At 32.0% G+C, this 14,671-nt stretch overlaps 1 protein-coding gene across 14 annotated transcripts in view; it reads left to right on the forward strand.

Moving 5' to 3' along the window:
• The window catches only part of ADGRL3 (adhesion G protein-coupled receptor L3), a 747,432-nt gene that overhangs the window by 261,629 nt on the left and 471,132 nt on the right, over positions 1 to 14,671 (forward strand). For all 14 annotated transcript variants that reach the window (XM_033106169.1, XM_033106171.1, XM_033106175.1 and 11 more), the window contains exon 3: positions 4,375 to 4,604. In XM_033106169.1, coding sequence (XP_032962060.1) covers positions 4,550 to 4,604 — 55 coding nt within the window. In that variant the 5' untranslated portion in view covers positions 4,375 to 4,549. The remainder of the gene's footprint in view (positions 1 to 4,374; positions 4,605 to 14,671) is intronic.

Consider the following 14,671-nt stretch of genomic DNA (forward strand, 5'->3'; position numbering starts at 1 on the left):
AATTTAATCTTTGAAAAGCATGGTGTTTTTGATGTACCTTCTGTTTCTATCCCCCTTTTCACCCAACCACTCACAAACTCTTATTAAATGTTTTTTTGTCCCATGCGCCACCAAATGCAACCTCATTTATCATTTATAATCCTACTGTTGAATATAAAACTGTTCATTAAATGAAAACAAGGATTATTCTCACTTATTGAATGCCTGTTCTTGCCAGGCATTTTTATGGGTTGTACATACATATATATATACATCCTTTATTTAAGCCTTATAAGCACTTGGTGGAATAATTATTAATTTCTGATGTAAACATTAGGCTATAGAAAATTTAAGTAATCTCCCTGTGGTCATACAGATCACAGCTTGAAGAGAGAGGACTTAAATGCCTTTTCTCACTCCAAAGCTCATGTCATGCTTGGTATTCATGGTGCTGGTGGCTCTGACATATGCAATGTTTAATACTTAATGACAGGAGCTTAGGATTTTTAAGAATATGTGCAGAATTAAAGGACTAAATAAAACATGGCCGCATCCAGGTCTAGGTCAGGCAAATACATACTTAGGGTATATAAAATTGCTTCCAGGTTTTATTTGACGTGAATGTGTTATGAAATATACATCTGTACCAATAAGTAGTCAAATTATAGTCTGTTATTTAGTAGGAATATACTGCCAAATGGATAACAATACCATTGTATCTGTAAGTGTTGTAATTCTCTGGAATCAATATTTGATCTCAAATACTATAATGGCTGCTAAACAGTGGTATGCAAGTTGGAACCCTGACAAATTATCATAATATGACAATGCAAATGCTGCATTATTTTTGTGTGGTATCATGTTAGGTACTATCTAAATACCAGTTAGTTTATTAATTTAATAATTCACTTAATACTTGTATTTCAGTTAATGCCTCTATTAACTCTGTTTCTTTATTTCAAACCAAAAACCATTTAGACAAATTCAGAATAAATTGTTCAAGTGTTTAGGAGCAATATAGAGGATTATAAAATTTTTTGGAATATACTCACTGTAAATATTTACCCACAGTCTTAAAATACAGTATTTGCAGTTATTATTTTATGTAATTTGTGCCTTTAACTATTAAGAAATTATTAAATATTACAAAATGCTAGTTTTGAAACTAATCAAATTGAATTTAGATTCTTTTGTATAGCCTTGAAAGCTCTTCCTATTCTGCCCCATAGGATTGTCTGTAGTATTTTCTACTGCTCCTTATTTACTCAATAGACCTGACAAAACTATTCGAGTTCTGTAACAGACTCTGTTTTTATACTAGCTCTTCACCTTTCTTCATAATAACCTTTAACCCAGAATGTTCCTCCTCCACTACAGTTTAGTGAGATCATATACATTCTTCGAATTCGGGCACAATTACCATTCTCTTCTTGCACGTCTTCCAGGTCTTCTAAGCTGTGTTATTTTCCTTATTTCTTTTAAACTCTATTGTTTATTGTGTATTGGATTCATATTTTATTATTTGCATTTCCTGCATTATCTGTTGTCCTCTTTTTCCTCCCTTTCCTCCTCTTCCTTCTTTAATTCAAGAATTATGCTGTAAATATATACTGTACCCTCTGTGACCAGACCTGTTTCACATTATTGTGTTAAATAAGGACCTCTGGAATACTATGCCACATGTGTGGGTTGATTGAAGTCAGTATTTCTTGAAAACGTTAAACCAGATGACTGAGAATGTGTCCTCTATAAATCTTCAAAGGTATTTAGCACTATTTAGGAAAATATACATTGCTTGAACATTCATGCCCTTATTGCTACTACACTCAGTAGTGAAATACTTTTCAATATTTTTTAATATAATGTGCTTTGACTCCATAAATATTAAAAGAAATGAAAGATATTTGAACCTTTTGGTAATAAGAAACTTTAATAAGCGTATTTAATCAATAAACTTTGGTTTTCAGAGTCACAATGTTAAGAGAAACTTTAATTAAAAATAAAATGGTATGATCGGTAGTAGGACCCAAACTAATAGTGCTTGTCTAATTTCATAGTGTACTCACATAGTATACTCATATGCGCTCACATGTAAAAAATTAATACACAGAATTATTTTAGCAAACAACAGGAACACTTTAAAGCAAAATTATATATTTATGTTTCAGACATTGTAGATTATGGCTAGCATTTTTAAAGATTGTGTATTTTACTCAGTCTAAACTTCTTTAAAGCTCGTTTTGCTTCTACCCAGTGATCAGCACACCGAATATTTTGAAATAGTATAGGATCATGATGAGAGGAAGTTGTATTATAGTCATCTAAGTTTTCATCTTTTCCCTAAAAGTTAATATATGTTAGAGCTCCCACTCCCATCAGAAGTATTCCATGTAGAATTGATTTGAAAAGACATTTTTGTGAGAAAAAATGCACTTTTATTTCCTAGGATATGGGCTGGGCTATGAAGCATTGCTATATATGTGCTTACTATTGTGCAATATTAATAAATCATGGAAATATTGCAATCTTAAATTTGAATAATGAGTACTGAAGCCCCTCCTCAAAGCATTTATGCATAAATTAAATACTTGAAATTATTTTCTAGTCTTTCTAAAGAAATATTTCTCTGAATACTTGGCCCTTTTGGTTACTATGGATCTTATTTATAAATGTAGTGAGATATTGGTACACGTAAATCATGATTACCTAGCTGCTCTGTTATGATAACAGGTATTTGCTTTTTCATTTGTCACTAAGATAGTGACAAATGAAAAATCAAATAACTACACTAATCCTTTTTGAAATTTATATCACTTTTCGTAAGGTACCATATGGAAATGTTATATCACTAAAAATGTAATTTATGGAGAAGGATTGTGAAAAATACTTGATTTGTTAGTGAATGTAATTGGAAATCATTCAAATTTAAAAATCCATGTACTAACCTTGGAAGACTACAGATAACACCCAAGTCATATTTACCTTGTTTCCCCGAAAATAAGACCTAACCGGAAAATAAGCCCTAGCGTGATTTTTCAGGATGACATCCCCTGTAGATAAGCCCTAATGCATCTTTTGGAGCAAAGTTAATATAAGACCTGGTCTTATTTTCTGGGAAACACGGTCGACTTACTAATTGAGATTGGGTAGTCTTACTGCAGAGTCTGTGCTCTTAGTTACAAGGTTACAAATAATATTGTCAGAAATGAAGATAAATCTATGAAATTTTGCTTTATAACCATGGAAGTAGTTCAGAAATATTTTGGAATTTACTTTGGTACAATGGGGCTTATTAATACAGTCTTCAGTAAACTAACTCTATTTAGAAAGTACCTTTCCAGAAAAAATATTAAATTTATATTCAAAATGTGAAAGTACTTTAAATATATTTATCAATCACCAGACTCGAAGACAGAGAGAGAGAGAGAGAGAGAGAGAGAGAGAGAAGAGAAGGTGGGGAAGGAAGATCCAGTTTGAATTTGATTGATGAATTCTAAAGTTGCTGACTGTGAAAGACAAAATCTTCAAAATTTGGGTCACATTCCTTTAGTATTTTCACTTCCTAAGATAAATCTGTGCAGATTTTAAGCAAAGGCAGCTATATCAATTTGTTTTAGTAAAATAACTTTTTAATGCTTAAAATTTTTAGTGCCTTCCATGTATATATTTAATACTTTTAAGCAAGATTCCTCATCTTAAGTTGTAAGATCCTGGAGAATAGGTTGTGTGTTTTATTCAGTATTCTAGCCTGTGTTCCTAGCCCAGGGCTTTGTATTTCAGTGGGCACTCAATAAACCATTGTTGAATGAATTAATTCTGTTTGAGCATAATTAATTAGCATAAATCTATAATTTTCACAGATTTACTTACAAAGATGCTTAGAATAGAAATGTAGTTAATATGTAGAGTAATTTCTGAATGGATATCAGGGCCTAGAATAAAAGTAAGACTCATACATTTAAATAATTTTGTTTTAAACTTAAAATAATGGACAAATTTTTTCCGTATTCTAAAATTAGTACAAATTACATTTGTGGAAAATGTTCATACATAGCAACACAGTAAGTCCCAAATCTATTTATACATATTAACAAATTTAACAAATTAATTATTCATTAATTATTGTAAAAATTAATACATTATATTTATATTAATTTTCCAGTGAGATTGAATAATTTATTTCAGCCCTTTTGAGGTCTGGGAAATAAACACTGGAAGTACATGCATAAATAATGTCCTCTAGGTTACTTACTCATTTTTATGCACTATGCCTGTGTTCATTAAAAAGAAGAAGTGAGGAGATGTAACAGATATTGTGGTGAGGAGATAAACTGTCAAGGAGTCAAGATAAGAAAATTTGTATTTGATCACCCATTTTTTTTTTCTTGTTTGCAGGATTCATATTTGGGATATTGCTGTTTGTATTTTTGAAGAATACTTCTTTTTTTTTTTTTTTTTTTTTTTTTTAAATCATTGGTCTTGGAATACAGAAGAGGAACCAGAAAGACACATTTTGTTTCACATTTGAAACACTTGCTCTTGAGGCACTCTCACACCCGAGTACACAACCATGTGGCCAGCACAGCTACTCGTCTTCATGATGCTCTTAGCACCGATAGTTCATGGTAAGACCTTCAATTCGTTTTTTTGTGTAATGCTTAATGTTCTCTCAGTTTTTTATGCTAGACCCTTTCCTTTAAATCTTTGCTGTAAGATGTTACAATTTTTGCCTACCATATATTAATAGTTAAAATAAAATAAGTTAAAGGCCAGAATATGTACCTTAAGCTGCAATAAATATGAGTTTGATTTCTTAAGGTACATTTTGAAATGTATATATTACCAAAGGTTTTGTTTTGTTTTTAACTCTTACATGTTTTATTCTTTGTTTTTACTACATTTAGGGGCAATCAGCTCAATTATTAACTGTGTAATTTATTGTGTATTTTTTGGTTTCCATATTTTTATAATTTAAATAATTTTAATGTCATAAGTATGCACATTTAAAAGAGAACACCCCCAAATATCTGATTTCCCAAACCAAGTAATCATTTGTTTCTGAGTGTTTACTACTCTATTTAATCTTTAATACACAGAATACAAACTAAATCTCTCATTAAAGGAAAATAGTTTTTGTCATATACCTTTCAATGCAAAAAAGAAAAAAGAAAAACATCAAAATAAACTGAACATACACAGAAAGGTAATTTTACTGAAATATGCTAACATACTCATAAAAGACTAACTTTATTTAGATATCTTAGTATTTATAACACAAATATAATAGTTAAGAAATCATGTACCTTTACAAATTTTGTAAAATATACAGTTATTTGGTAAGTAAGCAAGACGAATTCTATACAACTTTGTATGTAACGTTCACTAAATCTCTATAAAAACTAGCAAATTAAAGTCTATATGTATGTTCCTTTTTCACAATTTAAAGTTTCTACTAATTACCATTAGTTTTACTCTAAGATAAAAATGTTATAATATAGTCACTACCTCATATGTTAATGGTAATTTTGGCAAAGAAAAAGGGACATAGCTGCCTTTGCCACTGCTTAGGAGGTCTCTGAATATTATAGTGTATCAAACAGCTGAAATGAATTTTTAGCCTCTTTAGCTCACTTTTGTTTTTAATTGATTACAGAAAACTATTGTAGTTCATCAGTGATGCAATTCCAAATTTGGCCTATGTTCCTAAGTTTCAACTTGAATTGCATTTTGCTGTCATTGTAAGAACTGGATAAAATAAGTTCTGTCTCTTGAAGTTTTCCTCTAAAGTTTCCTTAATTGACACATTTATTTCTGACAAATCAGTATAAGTGTAGCGCTTTTTTAAAGAATGAAAATAAAATTATACAACCATCTAGTTTCAAATTTTGTAAATTTTGTCAAAAATTTCTAAGTGTTTCCTTAATTCATATTTGGTGCCACACTTAAACATTCATATACTTGCGTACATATAACATTCTGTGACATGGGACAACAAAAGAATGATGTTGCTTTAAACAAGTATTTTTATAATTATCTGTATATCTAAAGATGATTCTAGTTAGGTTTTTTGATGTTATAAAAATGCCTCACTCATAAGGTTCCTGTGAGGATTGAATGAATAGCCTACGTAAGGAATCTAGCACAGTGATTGATGAATAATAAGTGCTTGAACATGTTAATTTCCTTCATCATACATACATACATACAGTAAAATTAATTCTCACAACATTCATATATGTATGTATGTATGTATACACACACACAAACAACTCATGTTGAAAAGTCAGTCTAAAATTACACTTGTGTGAGGAAGGTAGGTTAAAAATAGCAGAAATAGGCATTATAAAAAAAGATTATTTTCTGAAATTTCTGGTCTCTAAAACTAACACCTACTATGTATTTCATCAGGTCCCAAACATGGTAGAGCCATAGATTACGGTTCTTGGGTTGGGATCTGTATTGAACACACACACACACACTCACACTCACACACACACACACACACACACACACAGTCTCTCCATGTAACTGAGAAGAAGTTTAAATCCCCTAATAGGGCACTTGGAAAATTTACCTAGTATATAAAATATTTCGGGCTAAAACTTAAGTAATCCTTCCCACTTTATGTGAACTACATTCTAATGTTGAAACATATCAGGCTAAACAATATAGAAACAATCTATTTATAAACTTTCTCCTCATTACCTTGCAGAGATATTTTAAACCTGGCACCAGAGAAAATGCAAGTCAGTTTTGTCTGTCTTCCATAGAAGTTTTCTCTATTGCTATTGTGGTTCCACTTCTTACTTGTAAATGAAGGGCTTCACTTGAAAAGCCTTCTGGAACCCACCTTGGTCATAAATAGAGGAATGCGTGAACCTTTGATCAGTGCTGAAATCTCCTAAGATAGACATTGTTAGAGTACCTACTAACCTGGCTTAAAGGAATATTCTATAACCTATAATCTTAGATGACTGAGTTTAAATGGAAGTCACAATTATATCAGTACTCTTGCTTCCCAAACAGCCCCCTGATAACGTCCCCTTGCCTACTGTTGTTGTGATGCCCAGCTTTATTTGCCCTCCTGACCATAGAGAATTAACTTTTCTGGATATGACCTGAATCACCATCTTTTTCTCTTGAGCAAATCATAATGATGACTGCTGATTTTATAGCCGTAAACTTTAGATATATCAGTACAATTAATTCTCACAACATTCTCATGTTTAATAATATTTGTGCTTATAATCTTTATCATTAACTTTTCATGGTTAAAAATATTGAGGTATCAAGGGGTAATGGAACTTGACTGAAGTTACACAGCTATGATGAGATCCTGGGGGGATTTAAAATAAAGGACCTGGCTTTGTGACCTCTGGTCTTACTGCCAGTAGATAATCAATTCCTACAGAGGGTATTCTTCCCTATGGAGAATCCCATCTCAGCTCTCTGGGTCACTTGGGATAGGTGAGGCTGAATCGCAGGTCATCTAGCTCTTTCATGTTCTTAGCACAGGCAGACTGGGCTTTGAAATCTGACAGACCTGAAATAAAATGTCAGCTCTGCCACATCCTAGCTCTGTAAACCAGTTAACAAATACCGTTTATCATCCACTATAAGCCATAAAACTGTGCTAAGCTGCTAAAAATATGGTAGTAAAATAAAAGATTCTTAATTCTTCCCTCAGGGAGCCTACAGTAACTCAAAAACTTATAAGCATACTTTTCATCTGCAAGAGTAAAGATTTATTCTATGAAGAGTTATTTTAAGAATGAATAGACTAATATATGGATAGCTTCTGACACAGTGTGTGGCATTTGGTAAATCTTTATTATATTTGATTTTTCTACCCCTAACTTCCTTGAAAGAGACCTAAACATCTGATTGTTAGATAAGGAAGATGCAGCATTATCCTTACTCTTGCACTGAGACTCAAAATAAATATTTTTCTACTTAAACCTCACTATTCAAGTTTTGCCATAAATTCCTGAACGCTAGTATCTAAACAAAATTATTATTAAACCAATATGTATGAAGGCTTAGTATATAATTGTCAGTATATAATAATATAATTATAGTATATAATTGTCAGTGATGCAGGCATTAATTGTCAGTGGTGATAGTATGTATGGTAGTATGTAATTGTGATGCATTTTTGCATGATCTATACAAGGATAAGTAGAAACTAAGCAAAAGAATTAATTCTGAATAATGTTTACATTAGTTGAATAATCACCACGTCATCCTAGAAAGTCAGGCTGATATTTATATAGAGAAACAAAATTAATCAGTATGTCCGCATCGTGTATATATGCAATTCTTTTAGATTAGGAAATGTCTCTAGTTCCATGTTTATCTGTCCATATTTGATGTCTCTATGTGCCTCTGTATTTCTTTTTCTGTTTTCCATGACTGTGCCCCCTTCCTGTACAGCCATATAACCCTTATCTGTAATGAAATGAAACCTGGCAGAAGCAAAGAGAAGTAGCCACAGCAGATGGCCAGTTCTTTGCTGCTATCTAATGTAGTGTTGCATGAAGATAAAGGATTTTTTGTTGTTGTTCTAATGGTGTGGTTGGGAACAAGGGGAAATAATAGAATTGGAGAACAATAATCCAATGATAACATGGGCACCTAGGGCTCATGCTGATTGGCAGTAAAGGAAAACCAAGGTTCAATGTGGGCCCTGGGCTAGGAGATCTGGTCCTGGGTGTGACTTCACTCAAGCCACAAGGGACTGGGAGTTGAGAAAAAGCGATGAGGTGCTCAGATAATGTAAAATATATCTCATCTTAATTAAACTGTACTTATAAACTGTGTTACTATTGAAAAGATAGAAAACAGGATCATTGGAGCTCTCTATGCGTAAAGGGAAACCATGTTTTTATAGTACATTTACATAAAAATTGAGTTTAAAAATTTTATCTATGACCAACATATGTATACCTTTTTTCTGCAAGTCTATTTTTTGTTGTTTAAAGTTACATGTGCATTTATATATTCATGGACTTTAAAAGCTGACCTGCTTTTTTATTGTGTTGGAGAAGTTAATTACAATAAACAGTTCTTAGCAGGGACAAAATGATGATCAGATGCATATAGTTTTAGTACTATATGTTTTTATTAATTTGAATTTTATTATTAATCTATTTGGCAGTTATACTATTTAATGTGTCAGTGGTTTACACTAATATATATGTGTGTGTGTGTGTGTGTGTGTGTGTATACACACAACTTCCAGTAATATGTGAAGCTGGAGAAAGTACAGGATTATATTTAACTACAGAACATCTTACCATATAATTCTTTTTATGAAGTCATGTTTTATTAAGTGTGAAAAAGTCAGGTTGACTTCTCAGCTTTGCTTAACTTTGTTATTTTTAGAAATTAATCATGCTTGAAATGTTTATAATGTTTGCCAGCCTAGGTAATTAGCGAGATTCGTAGTGATATCACTGTTTTCATGGTCAAATATGTTGTACAAAAAAATCTGTGTCACGACCTGATTTATGAGGTTACTGTGAATATATCCAAAATCATCTCCATTAGCCACTTAGAGCTGAATTTCAAAATATATTTTCTGTAAGTTAACTATATAGTCGCTGCTCTCACAGTGTAAACTACAAATACGCATGTCTGATAGTGTTCCTTTGGAAGAATGTGTTTAGAGAGCATCCCTATACACTTGGTATGCAGGTTGTCAACTAGAAGAAAAGTTTCTTTTGCCTTCACACTTTCAAAACATGTTATATGTGAATTTTATTGTAGTGATACTCAAGAGTAACGTGTATACCTTGAGAGTAAAAAAGCATTTTCGTATTTTCAAATTTTATATGTTGTGCCTAATTGGGGTGGTTAAGAAAGTGCCTTATTTTTTATATTTCTTGCACTTGGGGTGAACTGTGATTGCAATAGGGTAGTCGTGGGCTTGATGTTGAATGAATTTAAAAATACTGGATGTGTAATATATAAAGACATAGGTACTTATCTGTTTTTTTTCTTTTTTGCATTGCTATTTACTTTCATTCTCAGTGTAAAGGTAGTGTTCTTACATTTATAATTTCATATAAGTATCCATAGTACATTTTTTATGCCTTTATTTCCTCCATTCTGATTAGGAAAGGATTCCTTACTGACCAGTCAAAAAATTGAAATGAATAGGAAAGGGTCTCATTAATTTGTCATGGAAATAAGAGACTACATATTATATTAAGCTCTGTTTTAATTTGACAGTTTAGACAAAAGCCCTTTTGAAAATTAGTTAATTAATTCTTTACCTTTTTAGGTTTTTAATTGATAAATTGAAAATAAACTCTTATGTTTTCATTTTATTTGAATCTGTATTTCCGCTATATTTCCATAATAGCATTAGTTTCTTTACGTATAGGAAATTGTCTTGCTATCAGAAAAAAATCTATCATATACGAAAATATTTGATCAAATAGGGTAGTTAAGGATTTGCAAGAGAAATATGCTAGTTGTACTTTTAAAAGTAATAGATACAGATCTTCGTACAAAAATGGTCTCTCAGAGTGGCATTTGATAATCCTTTTATATTTGTTTCATCGACACGTATTATAGTTTGTGGTGATTTGAATGTCCCGAAGTCAAGGTTTTAGCTTGCTGGTAAAGTATAAGAACATAGTTTCACATAGCCCTTTTTCATTACGAGTGTCACCTATTTATTGTCAAAGTAATTCTCCTCATAGAAATTTAAATCAGAGAGCAAAAATCTAATAGTCCTATGACCCAGTGATATAATTAATATTAATGTGTGTTAGATTTTTTTCCCGCTGTCTTCTATTTGGGCACATATTTTCCTGAAAATAGAATAATGTTAGAAATAAAATTTATCGTTCATTTTGATTTAACCTTAAAATCTGGACACTTCTACGCTTTCCAAAAAATTATTCAAATTGTATCATATGAAGGAACCATTGCTTATCTAACCATAATGGTGATGGCCTAACACTGACTGTCATTGACATGTTATCATTACAAATATAAGGGAACATGCTTGTATATAAAATTTGACTATACTTCTGTACCCCTAGAAAAAAATCTCTTGAGATATGGAAAGTAAAAGAGTGATTCCTTTTTAGGTTAATTAACAACTGTCTTACATGAATGGTAATAAATGATTAATACGACCTTACTTTTTATTACCACAATCTCTTTAAAACAATTACAAAAGTTTTGGTTAATATAATAATGAAGAAAACATAAATAAGAATAGTAAAATGCAAATGTTAAGATATAATTATTTTTTGAAGGTGTATAATGATGTACATATTCAGTAGATTCAAGAAATAAAAACTTTCTTAGAATGAATGAGATCACTCTGAGTTCAGATATATGATTCACACATACATATTGTATGCAACTGAGTAACTCACATTTCATTGCTGATTTGAGTCAAAACAACAATGAAATGCTTGAGTTGCTTAGGAAATATCAGAGCAGAATATGTATGGAATCTGTAAGAAGAAAACTCTGAAACTTTACTGGTGGTTATGAAAGAAGATATGAAGTATACCATGTTCCTGGATGAAAAGACTGACAGCAAAATTGACAAATGTTTCCAAATTATTTTTTACAGATTTTTACACAACTGCATTCACAGTACCTATTTAAGCTTTTCTGTGTCGAAATTCAACAAAAATATTCTAAAGTATGTATTGAATATTAAACAATAGAAAAGTTAACAGAAATGAAAAGAGTAATAGGAAGACACTTGCCCAGTCAATCATAAAATATAGATTATAAAAATACAATAATTAAAGAAAATCTCTATATTAAGCAAATTGATTAATTGTAAAAATGAGATCTCTGAAACAGAACTCTAGTTTATTTATCTGTGTTGCAGTGTCATAGCGATGACTCTCCTCAGAAAAGCAAATCTCTAGGACACGGATTAGTTAAGATGTGATTAAATCAATTGTGTGTCTGTGTGTTTCATATTATATGTTATGAATCTTCTAGAGGAAGACTTCTTTAAGTTACCTACCTTAATCTCCATTTTTGAACAGTGTATTACACCGGATAAACTAGTCGGTAGTTGCAATAGATTCCAACATTAAGAATGGCTTCCAGAGAATACTTTTTTGTTCACCAAACATCCACGGTAGGTAGGTGTTTCTTGTTAGAGTGTGTTGTAGGGAGTGGAGGTAGGGGTGTGGATGTCATTCTGTTTCTCTTAACAGTTATTCAGAGACCTAGTCAAATGGCAGAAGGCTCCCAAAGTCATTTTGAGGGCCATTGCCATTCTAGTCCTCAGGAAGAAAGAACAAGAATGTGCAGATTTTAATGGAGAGTTTTCATGGATATGCTTGGAAGTAGTGCATGTCACTTCTTCCATTTCCATTTAATAAAACTCAGCCTCATAGCCACACCTATAAAGGATTCTGAAAAGTAGAGTCCTCTTGTGATAAAGGGAGAAGATATTTATAAAAGATACAATGCAGCTTAAAAAATGTTATAATGCACTAATATATTTATAATATATAAATGGAATTTTTACAGCTTTATTGAGATATATTTAGTATACCATAAAACTCACCCTTTTAACGTGTATAGTTCAGTGGATTTCATTGTATGCACAGTTGTGCAATGATCACCACAATCAATTTTAAAATGGTATTAGTCCTCCAAAAAGAAACCCCATACCTATTAGTAGTCACAACAGATTCCCCCACTGGCCCCCCAAGTCCCTGGCAACCACTAATATACTTTATATCTCTATGGATTTGCTTATTTTGGACATTTTCTCTAAATGGAATCACACAATTTTTAATCTTTTGTGATTTCCTTTTTTCACTTAATATAGAATTTATGCATATCATTGCATGTATCAATATTTGAATATTTTTAGTGACAAATAATATTCCATTGTATGAATAAACCATATTATATTTATAAGTAGATGGAAATTTGGATTATTTCTACTTTTTGGGTATTCTGCATAATGCTGTTATGAAAATTCATATACAAGATTTTTGTTGTTTTGTTTTGTTTTGTTTTTTTAAAGATTTTATTGGGAAAGGGGAACAGGACTTTATTGGGGAACAGTGTGTACTTCCTGGACTTTTTTTTTTTTCCCCAAGTCAAGTTGTTGTCCTTTCAATCTTAGTTGTGCAGGGTGATGTTCAGCTTGAAGTTGTTGTCCTTTTAATCATAGTTGTAGAGGGCGCAGCTCAGCTCCAGGTCCAGTTGCCATTGCTAGTTGCAGGGGGTACAGCCTACCATCCCTTGTGGGACTCCAGGAATCGAACTGGCAACCTTGTGGTTGAGAGCCTGTGCTCCAACCAACTGAGCCATCTGGGAGGCAGCTCAGCTCAAAGTGCTGTGTTCAATCTTAGTTGCAGGGGGCGGAGCCCACTATCCCTTGAGGGACTCGAGGAGATGAACCGGCAACTTTGTGATTGAGAGCCCACTGGCCCATGTGGGAATCGAACTGGCAGCCTTTGGAGTTAGGAGAAGGGAGTTCCAACTGCCTGAGCCACCGGGCCAGCCCCCATATACAAGTTTTTGTGTGGACACATTTTCACTTTTCTTTGGTATACATCACGGATTGGAATTGCTGAATCACATAATTCTATGTTTAGCATTTTGAAGAACTGCTAAATATTTTCCAGAGTGGTTGCACAGTTATACATTCTAAACAGTAGAATAAGTGTTCTCGTTTTTCAACATCCTTACCCAGACTTATTGTCTTTTTTATTTTAACTATCCTAGTCAAGATGAAATAGCATCTCCTGGTTTTGTTTTGCATTTCTCTAATGCATAATGATATCAAGCTTCTTTTCATGTACCCATTGGCCATTTATATATCTTACTTAAAGAAATATTACTTAATCAGTTCTTAATTTTTAATTTTTTTATTGAATTCCAAGTATTTTTTCTAGAATATATATATTTTAGAAAAAAACTAGAAAACACAGTGTTTCCCCAAAAGTAAGACTGGCCGGAAAATAAAACCAACAGTAGCATGATTTTTCAGGATGACATCCCCTGAGCATAGTCCCTAATGCGTCTTTTGGAGCAAAAATTAATATAAGACCCACTCTTATTTTCGGGGAAACACGGTATTAGGATACATTTAGATGTAAGAGTTCTTTAGACTTCATATTCTAAGGAAGGTTTTTTGCTTGGATTTACTCACTTAAATCTTATGTATTTTACATTCACTTTGAAATTATATACCATTTTCCTAGACTCATGCCACCTTCCCTTTTTCTTACACGTTTGATTTCTAAGAGTAGTTCAGGAATTCATGTTTTTATTTATGATGACAGAAATTCGTATTTGACAATGATTGAAGTGTATAGCAGTGACATATATACAAAAACAACAAGGTAATTCATTGGGTTCCACTAAAAGCTTAAAATTATTCCTCCCTAAGAACATTATAAAGAACATTGAGTTTTAATCATGGTGACCAAAAAGTTTCTATTTTTATTGTAGTCTGAATTCTCGTCATTCCAGATTTTGGAAGTCCTCTTAGTTATATTTTTTGTGTCTTTACTCAAATTATATTATAAATATTGAGTCTTTAATTTTTTTCCATAGACTCCTTTTCTTTAATATGTTCTGCAAACTACTGGATACCTTTTGCTTCATCTCAAGAAAATGATGCAATCCATTACACCTGTCTATCAAACTTACATATTGTATATTAGTACCACTCACATGG

This window comes from Rhinolophus ferrumequinum, chromosome 5 (genome assembly GCF_004115265.2).
Source record: "Rhinolophus ferrumequinum isolate MPI-CBG mRhiFer1 chromosome 5, mRhiFer1_v1.p, whole genome shotgun sequence".
Lineage (NCBI taxonomy): Eukaryota > Metazoa > Chordata > Mammalia > Chiroptera > Rhinolophidae > Rhinolophus > Rhinolophus ferrumequinum.